Consider the following 15,278-nt stretch of genomic DNA (forward strand, 5'->3'; position numbering starts at 1 on the left):
CTTTTTGACTCGTGACTGAAGTGAGCTTCTGAAGTTCTTTGAGTGACTGATTTTGTCAAGATATGGACAATATCCCTGATAGGGTCTCTAGATAGCACATCGTCATGTCTTTATCTGTACACTTGTCTCTTCTTATTTCTAACCCCATCCATGATGTGGTTGTACAATAAATTAGTTGGCTATAGTGTCTCAATGGTTATTTCACAAAAGGAAAGTGCACGGCTTCTCTGAAAATTAATGAGCACCTGCAAAAGTCATATTTGTATTTCTATCAAAAAGAATATTATGTAAAAACATAAAAGCAACATAAAACCATTTCAACGATTTTACTGAGTTACAGTTCATATAAGGGAATCAGTCAATTGAAATCAATTCATTAGGCCCTAATTTATGGATTCCATATGACTGGGCAGGGGCACAGTCATGGGTGGGCCTGGGAGGTCATAGTACCCCCTCATTTGGGAGCCAGGCCCACCTACTGGGGAGCCAGGCCCAGCTATTCAGAATTAGTTCCATACAAAATAACTTTATTACAGTCAGAAATACTCCTCAGTTTCATCAGCTGTCCGGGACGCTGGTCTCAGACAATCCCGTAGGTGAAGAAGCCAGATGTGGAGGTGCTTTGTAGGCGTGGTTGCACGTGGTCTACGGTTGTGAGGCCGGGTGGACGTACTGCCAAATTCTCTAAAACAACGTTGGAGGCGGCTTATGGTAGAGAAATTAACATTAAATTCTCTGGCAACAGCTCTGGTGGACATTCCTGCAGTCAGCATTGCCAATTGCACGCTCCTGCAAAACTTGAGACATCTGTGGCATTGTGTTGTGTGACAAAACTGTACATTTTAGAGTGCCCAGCAAAAGGTGCACCTGTGTACTGATCATGCTGTTTAATCAGATTCTTGATATGCCACACCTGTCAGGTGGATGGATTATCTTGGCAAAGGAGAATTGCTCACTAACTGGGAGAGAAATAAGCTTTTACTATTTTTTATTTCAGCACACTTTACATGTTCCATTTATGTTTTTGTTCAGTGTATATATATATATATATATATGCAGTTGAATTCGGAAGTTAGGGTTAGGGTTAGTTTTTCACAATCCCTGACATTTAATCATAGTAAAAATCCCCTGTCTTAGGTCAGGTAGGATCACCATTTTATTTTAAGAATGTGAAATGTCAGAATAATAGTAGAGGGAATTATTTATTTCAGCTTTAATTTCTTTCATCACATTCCTAGTGGGTCAGAAGTTTACATACACGTAATTATTATTTGGCAGCATTGCCTTTAAATAGTTTAACTTGGGTCAAATGTTTCAGGTCGCCTTCCACAAGCTTCCCACAATAATTTGGTGAATTTTGGCCCATTCCTCCTGACAGAGTTGGTGTAACTGAGTCAGGTTTGTAGGCCTTCTTGCTCACACACGCTTTTTCAGTTCTACCCACAGATTTTCCATGAGATTGAGGTCAGGGCTTTGTGATGGCCAATCCAATGCCTTGACTTTGTTGTCCTTAAGTCATTTTGCCACAACTTTGGAAGTATGTTTGGGGTCATTTGTCACGCCCTGACCTTAGCGCTTTTTATGTCTCTACTTTGGTTTGGTCAGGGTGTGATTTGGGTGGGAATTCTATGTTATTTTTACTATGTTTTTGTATTTCTTTGTTTTGGCCGGGTATGGTTCTCAATCAGGGACAGCTGTCTATCGTTGTCTCTGATTGGGAACCATACTTAGGTAGCTTTTCCCCACATGGTTTTTGTGGGTAGTGTTTTGCACCTTACAGGACTGTTTTGGTTGTTATCTTTGTTATTTTTGTTAAAGTGTTCAGTTTCAATAAAAAGCATGAACATTTACCAACACTTGGTCCGATTCCTCTTCCTCAGACGACGAAAACCGTTACATCATTGTCCATTTGGAAGACCCATTTGCGACCAAGCTTTAACTCCCTGACTGATGTCTTGAGATGTTGCTTCAATATATCCACATCATTTTCCTACCTCATGATGCCATCTATTTTGTGAAGTGCACTAGTCCCTCCTGCAGCAAAGCACACCCACAACATGATGCTGCCACTCCCGTGCTTCACAGATGGGATGGTGTTCTGCGGCTTGCAAGCTTCCCCCTTTTTCCTCCAAACATAACGATGGTCATTATGGCCAAACAGTTCTATTTTTGTTTCATCAGACCAGAGGATATTTCTCCAGAAAGTATGATCTTTGTCCCCATGTGCAGTTGCAAACTGTAGTCTGGCTTTTTTATGGCGGTTTTGGAGCAGTGGCTTCTTCCTTGCTGAGTGGCCTTTCAGGTTATGTCGATACAGGACTCGTTTTACTGTGGATATAGAGACTTTTGTACCTGTTTCCAGCATCTTCACAAGGTCCTTTGCTGTTGTTCTGGGATTGATTTGCACTTTTCGCACCAAAGTACGTTCATCTCTAGGAGACAGAACGCGTCTCCTTCTTGAGCGATATGACGGCTGCGTGGTCCCATGGTGTTTATACTTGCATACTATTGTTTGTACAGATGAACATGGTATGTTCTGGCTTTTGGAAATTGCTCCCAAGGATGAACCAGACCTGTGGAGTCTACAATTCTTCTTCTGAGGTTTTGGCTAATTTCATTTGATTTTCTCATGATGTCAAGCAAAGAGGCACTGGGTTTGTAGGTAGGCCTTGAAATACATCCACAGGTACACCTCCAATTGACTCAAATGATGTCAATTAGCCTATCAGAAGCTTCTAAAGCGATGACATATTTTTCTAGAATTGCCCAAGCTGTTTAAAGGCACAGTCAACGTCTTGTATGTTAACTTCTGACCCACTGGAATTGTGTACAGTAAATTATAAGTGAAATAATCTGTCTGTAAACAATTGTTGGAAAAATTACTTGTGTCATGTACAAAGTAGCTGTCCTAACCGACTTGCCAAAACTATAGTTTGTTAACAAGAACTTTGTGGAATGGTTTAAAAACAAGTTTTAATGACTAAAAGTTAAGTGTATGTAAACTTCTGACTTCAGCTGTGTGTGTGTGTGTATATATATATACAGTATATATATATATATAGTCATGTTTGTCATGTCAGGCAGGCCTGTCCATGTCATGGTTTTTCTGGAAAATACACACACACACACACACACACACACACACACACACACACACACACACACACACACACACACACACACACACACACACACACACACACACACACACACACACACACACACACACACACACACACACACACACACACACACACACACACACACACACACATCCCCTTTCAGCTCGAATCTTAAGAGCATATCAATATTTCACTCAATGCTTTTAGGTGCATCAGCGTGAGTGTGTCCGTCTCTCAAATCTTTGTCTTGGTTCTGAACCAACCAATGGATTGAGGTCTGCCATGTGGTCCCCCTGCGATGCACTCTCTCTTTGGCCTACTTTGTTGTTGCTTTACCCAGAGGCACTGGCCACCGACTTGAGGGGCACATTCAAAGGATGGAAGCCATGTGGATGGGATAGGAGCAGTTTGGCCTCACAGAGGTGTGTCTGACTGACTGACAGACGTACAGGGGTTGTTCCCAAGTGGGCATCAAGAGGTCACGTGCAAACAAACACACACACACACTTTGTTCCTTTCAAACACGATGGTGTTTGTTCTTACTTAAAAGATATAAAGTTCTCATGTGTTGATCTTTGGATATTTCTGCTGAAGGGACTCTTTTACTGTACCAGGCATGTAATCTATTAACCTTGTTATTCGCTATGCTGCCGTGTCAATTCAAGGTTACCGTAAGGTTGAGGTATCATATCATATGAACATATTGGTGTAATTAATCTTGTTGTGATAGTTGCTTCATAGGGCTGAGGTTTTTCTCTGTGTGTGTGTGTATGTGCGTGCACTTGTGTGTGTGTGCGTGCGTGCGCTTGTGTGTGTGTGTACACATGTGAGCATGTGTGCGTGTATGTGTCAGCGTGGCGTTACTCATGACCAAGCTGAAACAGAGTTGATTTATAACGTTTATAACCTCGTTCAGCAGTCTAGTAATTACACTCTAGCCTCGGTAGAGAAGACTCTAAATCCCTATACAATCCTCCGCCCCAAATCCGCCTCAGCAGAAAAAAACACACTTTAGTTCCTTAAATTCTGCAAGCCATTGGAAAATTGTTGCTGTGTCTATTGCCTTATGCAGTGTTTCAAATGTACTGATATTGTAATTAATAATATGTGATGTGTTCAAATAGGACAGAGAGGGTAATAAACATGATGTCCTAAACTTCCCCAATCTGTCATATTTACTATCTCAGCATCTTTCTAGGCAAGTTGTCATAAAACGTGCTGATAAAGACAGTTACAGAATTGCATTGCCGTCTTGTGATCTCAACAACACTTGATTAATATCCATTCTGGCCCTATGTTCCTATTGTACTTTCTAAAGGTCATGTGTGAGAGCAAAATTTCAAGACTATGTTATAATGCTGTAATTGCATCAAATAGTTGTTTTATGCAACAGAATATTGTTCTTATAACTCTATTGTGTCTGTGTGAACTGAAAGTGGGCCTCTGGGAGATTTAACACTGACAGGAGATTTACGATGTCTTGGGTGATACCGCATTCCAGAGCATGAGTTAATATTTTTGTACTGGGGTACCAGGGGGAGATGGCTCCAATATAGATTTGCTGGGCAAGGCCCTGGTCTCTACACATTGAGGACAGTTTTACAGCAGATGCTGTCAGCTGTGAATTATAAGTATCTTTCATACAAATCTTAACCTTGTGATCCATTCCATACATCTGTTGTTCGTCATGTAGGCTGAAGGAGGATGGACTTTGCTATAAAATGCTGCGGCTCAAACCAGCTGGTTGAGTTCTTAATGATCACTTCCAGAGGTGACTACCGACCAGCTCCATTACTGCACTAATTAAATTATAAAGTTTGATTGTTTTGAAGAAATCTAAAAGTCTCTCCTTTTGATTTCAATAATTCCACCACACAGGTCAGACTGTAAGACATGTATGATTGACCTAGTCCTTTTTGTCTTGTAGCACAAATAGTGAGTATTGTCCCAAGCCCTCCCTGGGTTGTCTCTCTATGCTGTTCTTTTAACACTCTGAGTCCTGATAAAGTCTGTCTGTGAAGTAGCAGAGCAGTTCTCCAGTCTGAACTTACTGATGGCTTACTTGGTGTTCAGGCAGAGCTGCCATGCCGGAGATGTAATATCTCATTCTGTTGGAAAAGCATTAGAGAGAAAGAGACACACATATGTAGGCCAATATGCATTGTGTACATACCACCCTCACCACATATAGATTGGAACGTCGATAATGTGCTCTACTGTCCCTCAACTAAGTGTCTACCTCATGCTCTCTTTGTCCCCCCTCTCTCCCTTTCTCTCCCTCTCTGTCTCTCTCTCATCACAAATGTGGGGCACTGTTTAGTACTGAATTATCTGTAGGACAGTACATCTGTCATGACCAAGCTGGAGTTTATATCCACTCTGAAATGTTTCAATTTTACTAATCACCCTTCACAATTTCATTGTGGACTGATTTCTGATGTAGTTCACAGACACTGACTGGAGAATGCATTTTTTTCCAGTTAGAGAGGGGCTTGTCAAGCAATGAGGAAAGAACCACAGTGACAACTGTTACTAACCCAAGGAGACAGAGCAATTTGAGTCAAACCTTTACTTTTATGGCACTGAACTTAAAGGAAAGATTCACCCATTTTGAATGTTGTATTGTATTTGTGCATCTCTGAGTGATCTATCGATTCCCGGGGTCATTAAATGTTTTCATGTGATGCAAAACGCGTCATACCGTGTGTAATTCTGCCTGCTTGAAAGGTGAATATTTTGGATATATGAAAATGTGAAATGACCCCAGGAATCGATAAAACATCAGTCAGAGATGCACAAATACAATATAAGATTCAAAATGGGTGAATCTTTCCTTTAACTTGTATTATATGTTAACTCTATCTTATTCTCATCGTTCTGAATCTGCAGTTTTGCATTTCTACAAATAATTTCTTGAAAGAAAGGTTTGTATTAGGATCAATGTTGATGTACCGAACATCTTTCAGAGTGATTATTCACAAGGCAGTGATTGTCTTATTGACATTATTTTTTAATGAATAACTTAATGTTGTCTAATGGCACATGGTACAACAGATGCTTCATGTGCTTTGCATTGTCCATGATGTTAACTAATGTCCTTGTTTTGCCTTTTTTGTCACAAATACATGATGGATTTGTTTTGAATCAATAAAAAACAAGTTAGACACGATAATGTAGCAATAGTTACAGAAACACAAGATGGCCAAACAAGCTTTTTTGAGCAAGCAGAGTAGGACACCTGTGAGTGAGCTGACTGGGACACCTGTCTTTTGGCTCACATTTTACCTCTCCATTTTGGACGGTTGTGTTTTGGGGTATTCTGGCATGGGTACATATAATGCTTGATGTACAAGTAACTGCCCAATGAAACGGAAACGCCAACATAAAGTATTTTAATAGGGAGAATGGGGGTGTGCTTGGCCCTCCTTTTCCTGTACCCCATGATCATCTTAATAGGGCATTGGGCCACCATGTGCCAGAACAGCACGTAGCACCTCTACTCATGAAAATACAAGTGTTATGCATGGAACTTTAGATAAACTTCTCCTTAATGCAACCGCTGTGTAGATTTCAAAAAGCTTTACCGAAAAAGCACCCCATGCAATAATCTGAGTACAGCGCTCAGAGAACAAAACAAGCCATACAGATATCCGCCATGTTGTGGAGTCAACAGAAGTCAGAAATAGCATTATAAATATTCACTTACCTTTGATGAACTTCATCAGAATGCACTCCCAGGAATCCCAGTTCCACAATATATGTTTGATTTGTTCAATAAAGTCCATAATATATATCCAAATACCTTATTTTTGTTTGCGCGTTTAGTACACAATCCAAACTCACGAGGCGCGGGCAAGTCCAGACAAAAGTTCAGATGAAAGGTTATATTACAGTTCGTAGAAACATGTCAAACGAAGTATAGAATCAATCTTTAGGATGTTTTTATCATAAATCTTCAATAATGTTCCAACCGGTTCATTTATTTGTTTGTAGAAATGCGATGGAACGCAACTAACTCTCACGTGAGCGTGCGTGATCAGCTCATGGCACTCTGCCAGACCCCTGACTCAATCAGCTCTCATTCCCCCCTCCTTCACTGTAGAAGCCTGAAACAAGGTTCTAAAGACTGTTGACATCTAGTGGAAGCCTTAGGAAGTGCAATATGACCCCATAGACACTGTATATTCGATAGGCAATTATTTGAAAAACTACAAACCTCAGATTTCCCACTTCCTGGTTGGATTTTTTCTCAGGTTTTTGCCTGCCATATGAGTTCTGTTATACTTCCTGGATGGCAGGAAGCTTGGCCCCAGTGATGTACTACACACTACCTCCTCTCCTGAGGTGGAATAGGCATTGTTGTGCCCTCTTCACGACTGTCTTGGTGTGTTTGGACCATGACAGTTTGTTGGTGATGTGGACAACCTGCTCCACTACAGCCCTGTCGATAAGAATGGGGTGTGCTCCTTCTTTTCCTGTAGTCTACGATCAATTCCTTTGTCTTGATCACGTTGAGGGAGAAGTTATCAGCCTGGCACCACATTGCTAGGTCTCTGACCTCCTCCCTATAGGCTGTCTCATCGTTGTCGGTGATCACTGTTGTGTTGTCTGAAAAAGTAATGATGGTGTTGGAGTCATGCTTGGCCACACAATCATGGGTGAACAGGGAGTACAGGAGGGGACTAAGTACACACCCCTAAGGGGCCAGAGTGTTGAGGATCAGCGTGGCAGATGTGTTGTTACCTATCCTTACCACCTGGGGGCGGCCCGTCAGGTAGTCCAGGATCCAGTTGTGATGAGGTTTGAGGGCACTATGGTGTTGAACGCTGAGCTGTAGTCAATGAATAGCATTCTCACGTAGGTGTTCCTTTTGTCCAGGTGGGAAAGGGCAGTGTGGAGTGCAATAGAGATTGTGTCATCTGTGCATCTGTTGGGGGGTATGCAAATTGGAGTTGGTCTAGGGTTTCTGGGATAATGGTGTTGATGTGAGCCATGATCAGCCTTTCAAAGCAGTTCATGACTACAGACGTGTGCTACAGGTCGGTAGTTATTTCGGCAGGTTAACTTGTTGTTCTTGGGCACAGGGACTATGGTGGTCTGCTTGAAACATGTTGGTATTACAGACTCGGTCAGGGAGAGGTTGAAAATGTCAGTGAAGACACTTGCCAGTTGGTCTGTGCATGCTTTTAATTTTTTATTTGAGCTTTATTTACCTAGGCAAAATCGTATTTTCATTGATGGCCTAGGAACACAGTTGGTTTACTGTCTTGTTCAGGGGCAGAACTACAGATTTTTTACCTTTCAGCTCGGGGATTCGATCTTGCAACCTTCCGGTTACTAGTCCAATGCTCTGAACACTAGGCTTCCTGCTGCTTTGAGTACGCGTCCTGGTAATCCACCTGGTCACCTCGCTGACCAAGACCCTTCTTCCCCGATTGCTCAGTTTGGCCGGTTGGCCATTTCTAGGAAGGGTCTTGGTGGTTCCAAACTTCTTCCAGTTAAGAATGATGGAGGCCACTGTGTTCTTGGGGACCTTCAAAGATGCAGACATTTTTTGGTACCCTTCCCCAGACCTGTGCGTCGACACAATCCTGTCTTGAAGCTCTACGGACAATTCCTTCGACCTCATGGCTTGGTTTTTGCTCTGACATGCACTGTCAACTGTGGGACCTTATATAGACAGGTGTGTGCCTTTCCAAATCATATTCAATCAAATGAATTTACCACAGGTGGACTCCAATCAAGTTGTAGAAACCACTCAAGGATGATCAATGGAAATAGGAGGCACCTGAGCTCAATTTCGAGTTGCATAGCAAAGGGTCCGAATACCTTTTATTTTTAATACATTTGCAAAATTTCTAAAAACCTGTTTTCGCTTTGTCATTGGGGTATTGTGTGTAGATTGCAGAATATTTTTATTTATTTATTTATTGCATTTTAGAATAAGTCTGTAACATAACAAAATGTAGAAAAAGTCAAGGGGTCTGAATACTTTCCGTCTGCATTAAATGTATCCCTTATTTACTCATGTGTTTCCATTATTTTGTCAGTTACCTGTATGTGTTATTGTTAACTAGAAGTTGCTGTGGATAAAGGTATTTGCTAAATGACTATTACAATAATGACTAGTAAGGTTTTCCCCAGTTGCCTCACTCGCTCCCTAAGCTGTGTGCTCTTTTTCGGTTTCTTTCTGCTGTTGACTGTGTTGCCATTCGTTAATAGGTCACCTCGTTACAACATCCAGGTGCACAACTTTTCACCAGGGCCCATAGCTCTGGTCAAAACTACTGCACTACATAGGGAATAGGGTGCCATTGAATCATAGAAAAGGGATGATCCATCCATCAAGCAGCTTTACCATTGGCCTATCAGCTTACATAACATAACACTGTTGTTTTTTTGGTAAACGTCTCATCCACCGACAGCCTGTTAGTCTGTCAGCTTGGAACGTGACTCACCTCACGGCCCTTCCCCTAGCATATGGCTCCTGTGTCACCAAGTCAGCTCCTCTCCGACCACAGACTGACTGCCCACAGACACACATTCAACACAGCTGTGCTAAACATACACTTCCCCTATCACTCACTCACTGGCCACGGTTTTAACCATTACTAGAGATATGTTCTGTTTCTGTTCTCGACTGCTTGACTGGTCTCCCACTCTGTGTTCCAATGTGTAATAATACTGTTTTTCAATGAGGAAGAGCTATGAGCAATCTGTCAAAATGTATTATTTAATGTCTATATCCTCTTAGTCACCAACAGTTGGGTTTTTGAATGTCCTATTCGTTCTGGGAAGTGTTCCTGTTTTCTAGTATTTTGTTTAATGATGACATATCCATGATATTGCCTTCACAGGCCACATGTCACTCAAACAAAACCGTTTTTCTTTCATTGGTATGATGTATGATATTTTGCATCATAACACTACTGATGCATATGTATACTGTATTAGAGAGTGGAACGTGAAACGTGATTGCAAATTGTATTATAGATTATTATCTTGACTCTGAAAGCCATCCCACGGCTGTCATAACATCTCTCTCATTCTCTCGTTTTCTCTCTCTCTCTCACCATCTCTCCCTCCCTGTCTGTCAGTGTATTCACACCACTGAGTACAGGTAGTCACTGTGCGGCTGCTGTCTCTATACAGCTCAGTGTGTTCCTACTTCACCTTACCTTGTGTGTCCACCTCCAAACATGTCACACTTTCCTCACAAACTGATGGTGTGAACTACATACGGTAAGCTCTGTGTGTGTGCGTGCGTAACGGGTGGTTTGTTGAAAACACTTGTGTGACCTTGCCTGAGACCTGAAGGATTCCATTGGTTCCTGGAAACAACACGTAGGGCTAATGTGTGTTATTGACTAGGGCTCAATGTCAGTCTTAATGTAGCTTTGACAAGTATCCAAACCATAACTCTCTTTTACACTCTCTTCTTCCCAGAAATCTGCCTCTTTTGGTTTCCTCGGCGTCAGTGGACTTTCCATCCTGTAGTTCCTCTGACTGTTACTGTAAAGTTTGAATGACTAACTGACTGACCTCTGTGAAATGGAATGAGATGTTGGATCAAACTGAGATACTGACGCCTCTCATCTCCATACCTTGGCTTCCCCCCCACCCTATATGTATATCATGTGATCTAATCTGATGTGACTTGAAACAATACAAAATGATATTATACAATATGACATAATATCAATATGATTAGTCTTCAAATCTATTCTCCCTTAACTGCCTGTTCAGGGGCAGAATGACAGATATGTATCTTGTCAGCTTGGGGATTTGAACTTGCAACCTTCCGGTCACTAGTCCAACGCTCTAACCACTAGGCTACCCTGCCGCCCCATTATAACCCTAGCTGTATGGTCTGAGGGCTGCTGTTGTGCCGGTCTGTATGACAGTGGTTGACTGGGCATTGGAGAGAGATGAAACAGAAGGGACAGGACAGCTCCATTAGGCTGTGTTTACACTCTGCAGGCTGACTGGTTCTGTTTCTCTGTCTAACGCTCGGCCTCACCCTGCGCCATCAATCACACACGTTTTCTTCCCCAAAGACCAACCAGTCATTGATGTCTTTATGTTGCTGCTCACCACCCGCGTCACTTCTGGGTTATTTTGCCCCGGACTTGCTGTTATCATCCGATGAGTAGCATTCTTGGGATTCCCGTCGTGTGAGGTGCTATTATTGTCCCGACTATCTGTCGTCTTTTTGCTGTTTTGATCGTAATAAAACTAATACATCGTAAAAACTATTGTACACGTTGTTGGCCAAGAGCCAAAGATGTTGAGGCGGTCATTGCTGTACAGTCTTATAAGGTAGAAGGTCTATGGACTTCCAGACTACGGTCAGAATGCATATTGAAAGTGTTTCAGGTGCGCTTGATTTGAAGTGTGCAATATATCATTGGTTCCATTGTACCAGGGAAACTAAATCAAACAAAGACCAAGTATTTGAAAGTATTTCACATATTTTCTGTATTTGACCCAAGTCTGTGGGCATTTACTTTAGGCCCATAGACCTCTACTTTAGACCTCTACTGTAGACTAATTGATCAGTGGGGCTTTAATGCTCTGTTTCCTTAGGAAGTGTTGGACAGAGAACTGATTACAGAAATTAAGATAATGTAAAGCACAGTTCATTTCTTCACCAGCTGTCACATAAAAGAGTTGAAATGACCTTCTATGCTTTATACTAATGGCCGACTTTTAACTTGCTGCATTAATTAATATGAATTACTTCAATAGAGAGACCTTTTCTTACTCATGTGCAGTATATTTCACAATTAATGAGATTTCAGCCCCTGGCTTTCATTTATTTATTTTTAGTCCTCTGAAAGGAGTGTGAAGTGGACTCTATTTGTGGACACCAGATCTACACATACAGACATGTGGGAAATAAACCAGCTGGCTATGTAATCAACCTCATTTTCTTCAGACGAGTCTGTGCATTGTATTCAACACCTTGGTCCTTGGTCTTTACGTCATCTCTTGGTCCTTGGTTGGGTGGAAGGTGGAGGGTTGGCTACACCGAAGGTGCTAATGTTGTGGCACACGGCACCTGCACAGCGTGTTGTTTTCGTTGAACGCCGATCACAGTCACCTGGTCAGTGAGACACGTACCATTCCACTTCCCAGAACGTCTGGACCATTCCTCTGAATCTTTCACACCCTTGTTTTACAGTAGCTCTGGGTTGTTATGGTAATGTTGCATGTACGTTGCTAGGTAAAGACAGATATCAACGCTGTGTATCTATATACTGTAGATATTTATTCCACGCTAAGACCTTGTTTGTGGGTTACTTATAATGTATATATATCAGCTCCAATCTGATGCATCTCTTACAATCTGCCACTCAGGTGAGTATTTTCCATTTTAGACAAGTCAGACCTGTCATAATCCCCACACCGACCTCATGGTTGAAGGATTCTTCACAGGGAAGAATAAGTGTCCTCAGAGGGATCGTCTGATGTGCTGTAGTGGTCTACCTCTCTGCAAGTCCTTTACTCTTTGAAACATGTAGAATGTAGTTGGGTATTCTTCGTTCTATATAACTAATGGAACAAGGAACCAGGAGTCAGCCAAGCATTCAGTAGAGTACTAGAGCTCTGAGACCAACAGAACACATCACTCTCTGCCATATCAAGTGACAAGGCTACTTAACAAAACGTCACTTATTGCTATCTCCGGTCTTCTTCCTGTAGTGATGAGTGTGTCACACTCTGGAATGAATAGTCCAGCAATATAAAGATGCACGTACTTCTGGCTTGTTAGTGTGACCTCACTCATTATAATGATCCAATAATTATTGGTGCCACTCCAAAACATTAAGCCTCTGGCTCTCACAGCCGGATCACCTACCTCAAAGTTAATGGTGTGTGTCTGATGGTTGTGATACGTAGGAGGAGGTGTTAACAGGATCCTCATTAATACACAATGAGTTGTATTCTGATTTTAGTGCACTTAAAAATGTAAATGTCTCCCATTAAGAACAATTCAAGATTTAAACGAAAGTCAAGTGTTTAGTACACATATCTCAACGTTCACTCTGGTCGAATCCTTGTCATATTCCAAACTGCTAGAGTCAGATGACGCATTAAAACGACCCAATTGGTTCAGGCGGTGTTCTTCTCTTCTGTCTAATTTCCTTCACTTGAGAACATGAGAACATGTCATTCAACGAACAAAAGGGGAAATTGGGCGATTTTGTTTCGTGGAAATAGGTTGCAGTGTTTCTCTAAGTGATGACTTTTATTCCCAGTGAGGGACTGTAGCCCAGAGGTATGCTGTATTTAAAGGAGAGCAGCTCAGTGCTTGTTCAGTAATTGGCCAGTACTGTGTCTATTCTGCCAGTTTCTCTGAGAAAAAGCACAGCAGTTGGTTTTCTGACAAGATAGTTACAACAGCACAATTTAGCGGTCTGTTGTTTCAGTGCTAACCTGCCTCTACAGACACTTTGGCTCTCTCTCTTCACCAAGCCTGATGTCCTAGATTGTAATGTCATGTGGGAGAGATGCCCTATATTCCAATCTAATTTTACCGTGCTCACAAACTTTGTAAAGGGTCTTAGGAACCACCTGTGAGATCTGGACTGAAGTGGTTCTGGATGGATGGTCCAAGCTGGTCCAAGCTGGTCCAAGCTGTTTAGAGGATGTCTGTTGCCTCAGGTTGAAGAGAGAGATGCCAGAGATGGCCATAATGAACTCTGCAGTGTTTATGGCAACTCATTCAAACAGTCTATGTTGTAGTGTTGGTGGTTGAAAGATGTTGAAGGAAGTGATGTCTCAAAGACAAGAATTCGGTTGACAGCCATTTTGTGAGATTCTCTCACAAATGACAATTATTTAACAGACAGTAAATTTGAATTAGCTCTAGTGAATTCTCGTTCGATAATGGCAATAATTTCAGCGCCGCTGTACTGGTGATGCATTGGTATCTAAACAGAGAGTGGGATAGCTGGCTACACGGGGTTTGCTGCAATCTTTGATGGAAAAACACTGAAGAGAACTGCGCTACTGGGGACCGTGGGGGTGGGAGGGGGATGGAGATCTATCACGTGAACTGTGAGTGACCGGCATGTGGCCAACACCCCCCCCCCCCTCGTGGAATAGCTGTTCAGGGTTGTTTATGCCCCTAATGGCTGGCTGTCACAGGGACCTCTGTGGCTCTGCATTTGTGGGTGTGTCTGTGCGTGTGCGTGTGTGTGCGTGCATGTCCGTGTGTGTGTGTGTGTGTGTGTGTGTGTGTGTGTGTGTGTGTGTGTGTGTGTGTGTGTGTGTGTGTGTGTGTGTGTGTGTGTGTGTGTGTGTGTGTGTGTGTGTGTGTGTGTGTGTGTGTGTGTGTGTGTGTGCATCCGTGCGTGTGTGCGAGAGAGTAGCCAGTGAGGTTCAGTGAGTTGTATCTCTGGGTAGAGCTCCTTTGCCTGGAGAGGCAGCCGAGGTGCGCCTGAGCAGTGAGCCCTCTGATTGGTGGAGAAGGATGCAGCTTGCCACCCCCCTTTTCTTTTCCCAATTGCGTTAGAAGAGGAGAAGGATGGAGAGGAGTTGAGTAGCAGGCACATAGCACAGAGCACTAACACGGAGCAGAGAAGCAAGCAAGCTCTCTCTCAACCCAGTCTCACTCTATGCAGCACAGGGAGACAACACGCAGAGCTACATCAGAGAGCCTTTCTGCTACAGTACAGCTCCATAGTCTTCTCTTGAGCTTCAGCGTTCAACCAGTTCTTCAGTTATCCTCTCGGTGCACGGTAGAGCTATCTGGAGACCTGTAACCTCTGCTAGAAGGCAACTTGACTCAGGTGATCAGTGGTTGATCAGTGACCATGGGTAGGCAGGGGCATGATGCCACTGCAGCGGCTGGCGCCCCGGGGTCCGGGATGCGCATGCAGCGTTCCCAGAGCAAGATTAGCCTGTCTGCGTCGTTCGAGGCGCTGGCCAACTACTTCCCATGCATGAACTCCTTCGACGAGGAGGACGGAGGTAAGACGAGATGGCCCTAACCTTGGGACACTGAGGCAGACACACACAGCTGCTGCTGGAGGGAGAGAGGAAGGAGCTGAGGGAGAGAGAGGGAGCAGAGGGATGGGGGGTTGGAGAAGGGCAGCGGGAAGAGAGGGAGAAGATGAAGGGGTGGAGAGAGATGGAGCGGGGGATAGA

The 15,278-nt window shown here is 42.9% G+C and overlaps 1 protein-coding gene across 17 annotated transcripts in view; it reads left to right on the forward strand.

The window, feature by feature from the left end:
* Positions 1 to 15,278, forward strand: part of rims2a (regulating synaptic membrane exocytosis 2a) — a 265,865-nt gene that overhangs the window by 240,449 nt on the left and 10,138 nt on the right. For 2 of the 17 annotated variants that reach the window (XM_046302567.1, XM_046302568.1), the window contains exon 1: positions 14,645 to 15,101. The exons of the other annotated variants lie outside the window; for them this stretch is intronic. In XM_046302567.1, coding sequence (XP_046158523.1) covers positions 14,945 to 15,101 — 157 coding nt within the window. In that variant the 5' untranslated portion in view covers positions 14,645 to 14,944. Of the gene's footprint in view, positions 1 to 14,644; positions 15,102 to 15,278 lie in introns of those variants that run through there. 17 annotated transcript variants of the gene reach the window in all.

This window comes from Oncorhynchus gorbuscha, linkage group LG15, assembly GCF_021184085.1.
Source record: "Oncorhynchus gorbuscha isolate QuinsamMale2020 ecotype Even-year linkage group LG15, OgorEven_v1.0, whole genome shotgun sequence".
Taxonomy (NCBI): Eukaryota; Metazoa; Chordata; class Actinopteri; order Salmoniformes; family Salmonidae; genus Oncorhynchus; species Oncorhynchus gorbuscha.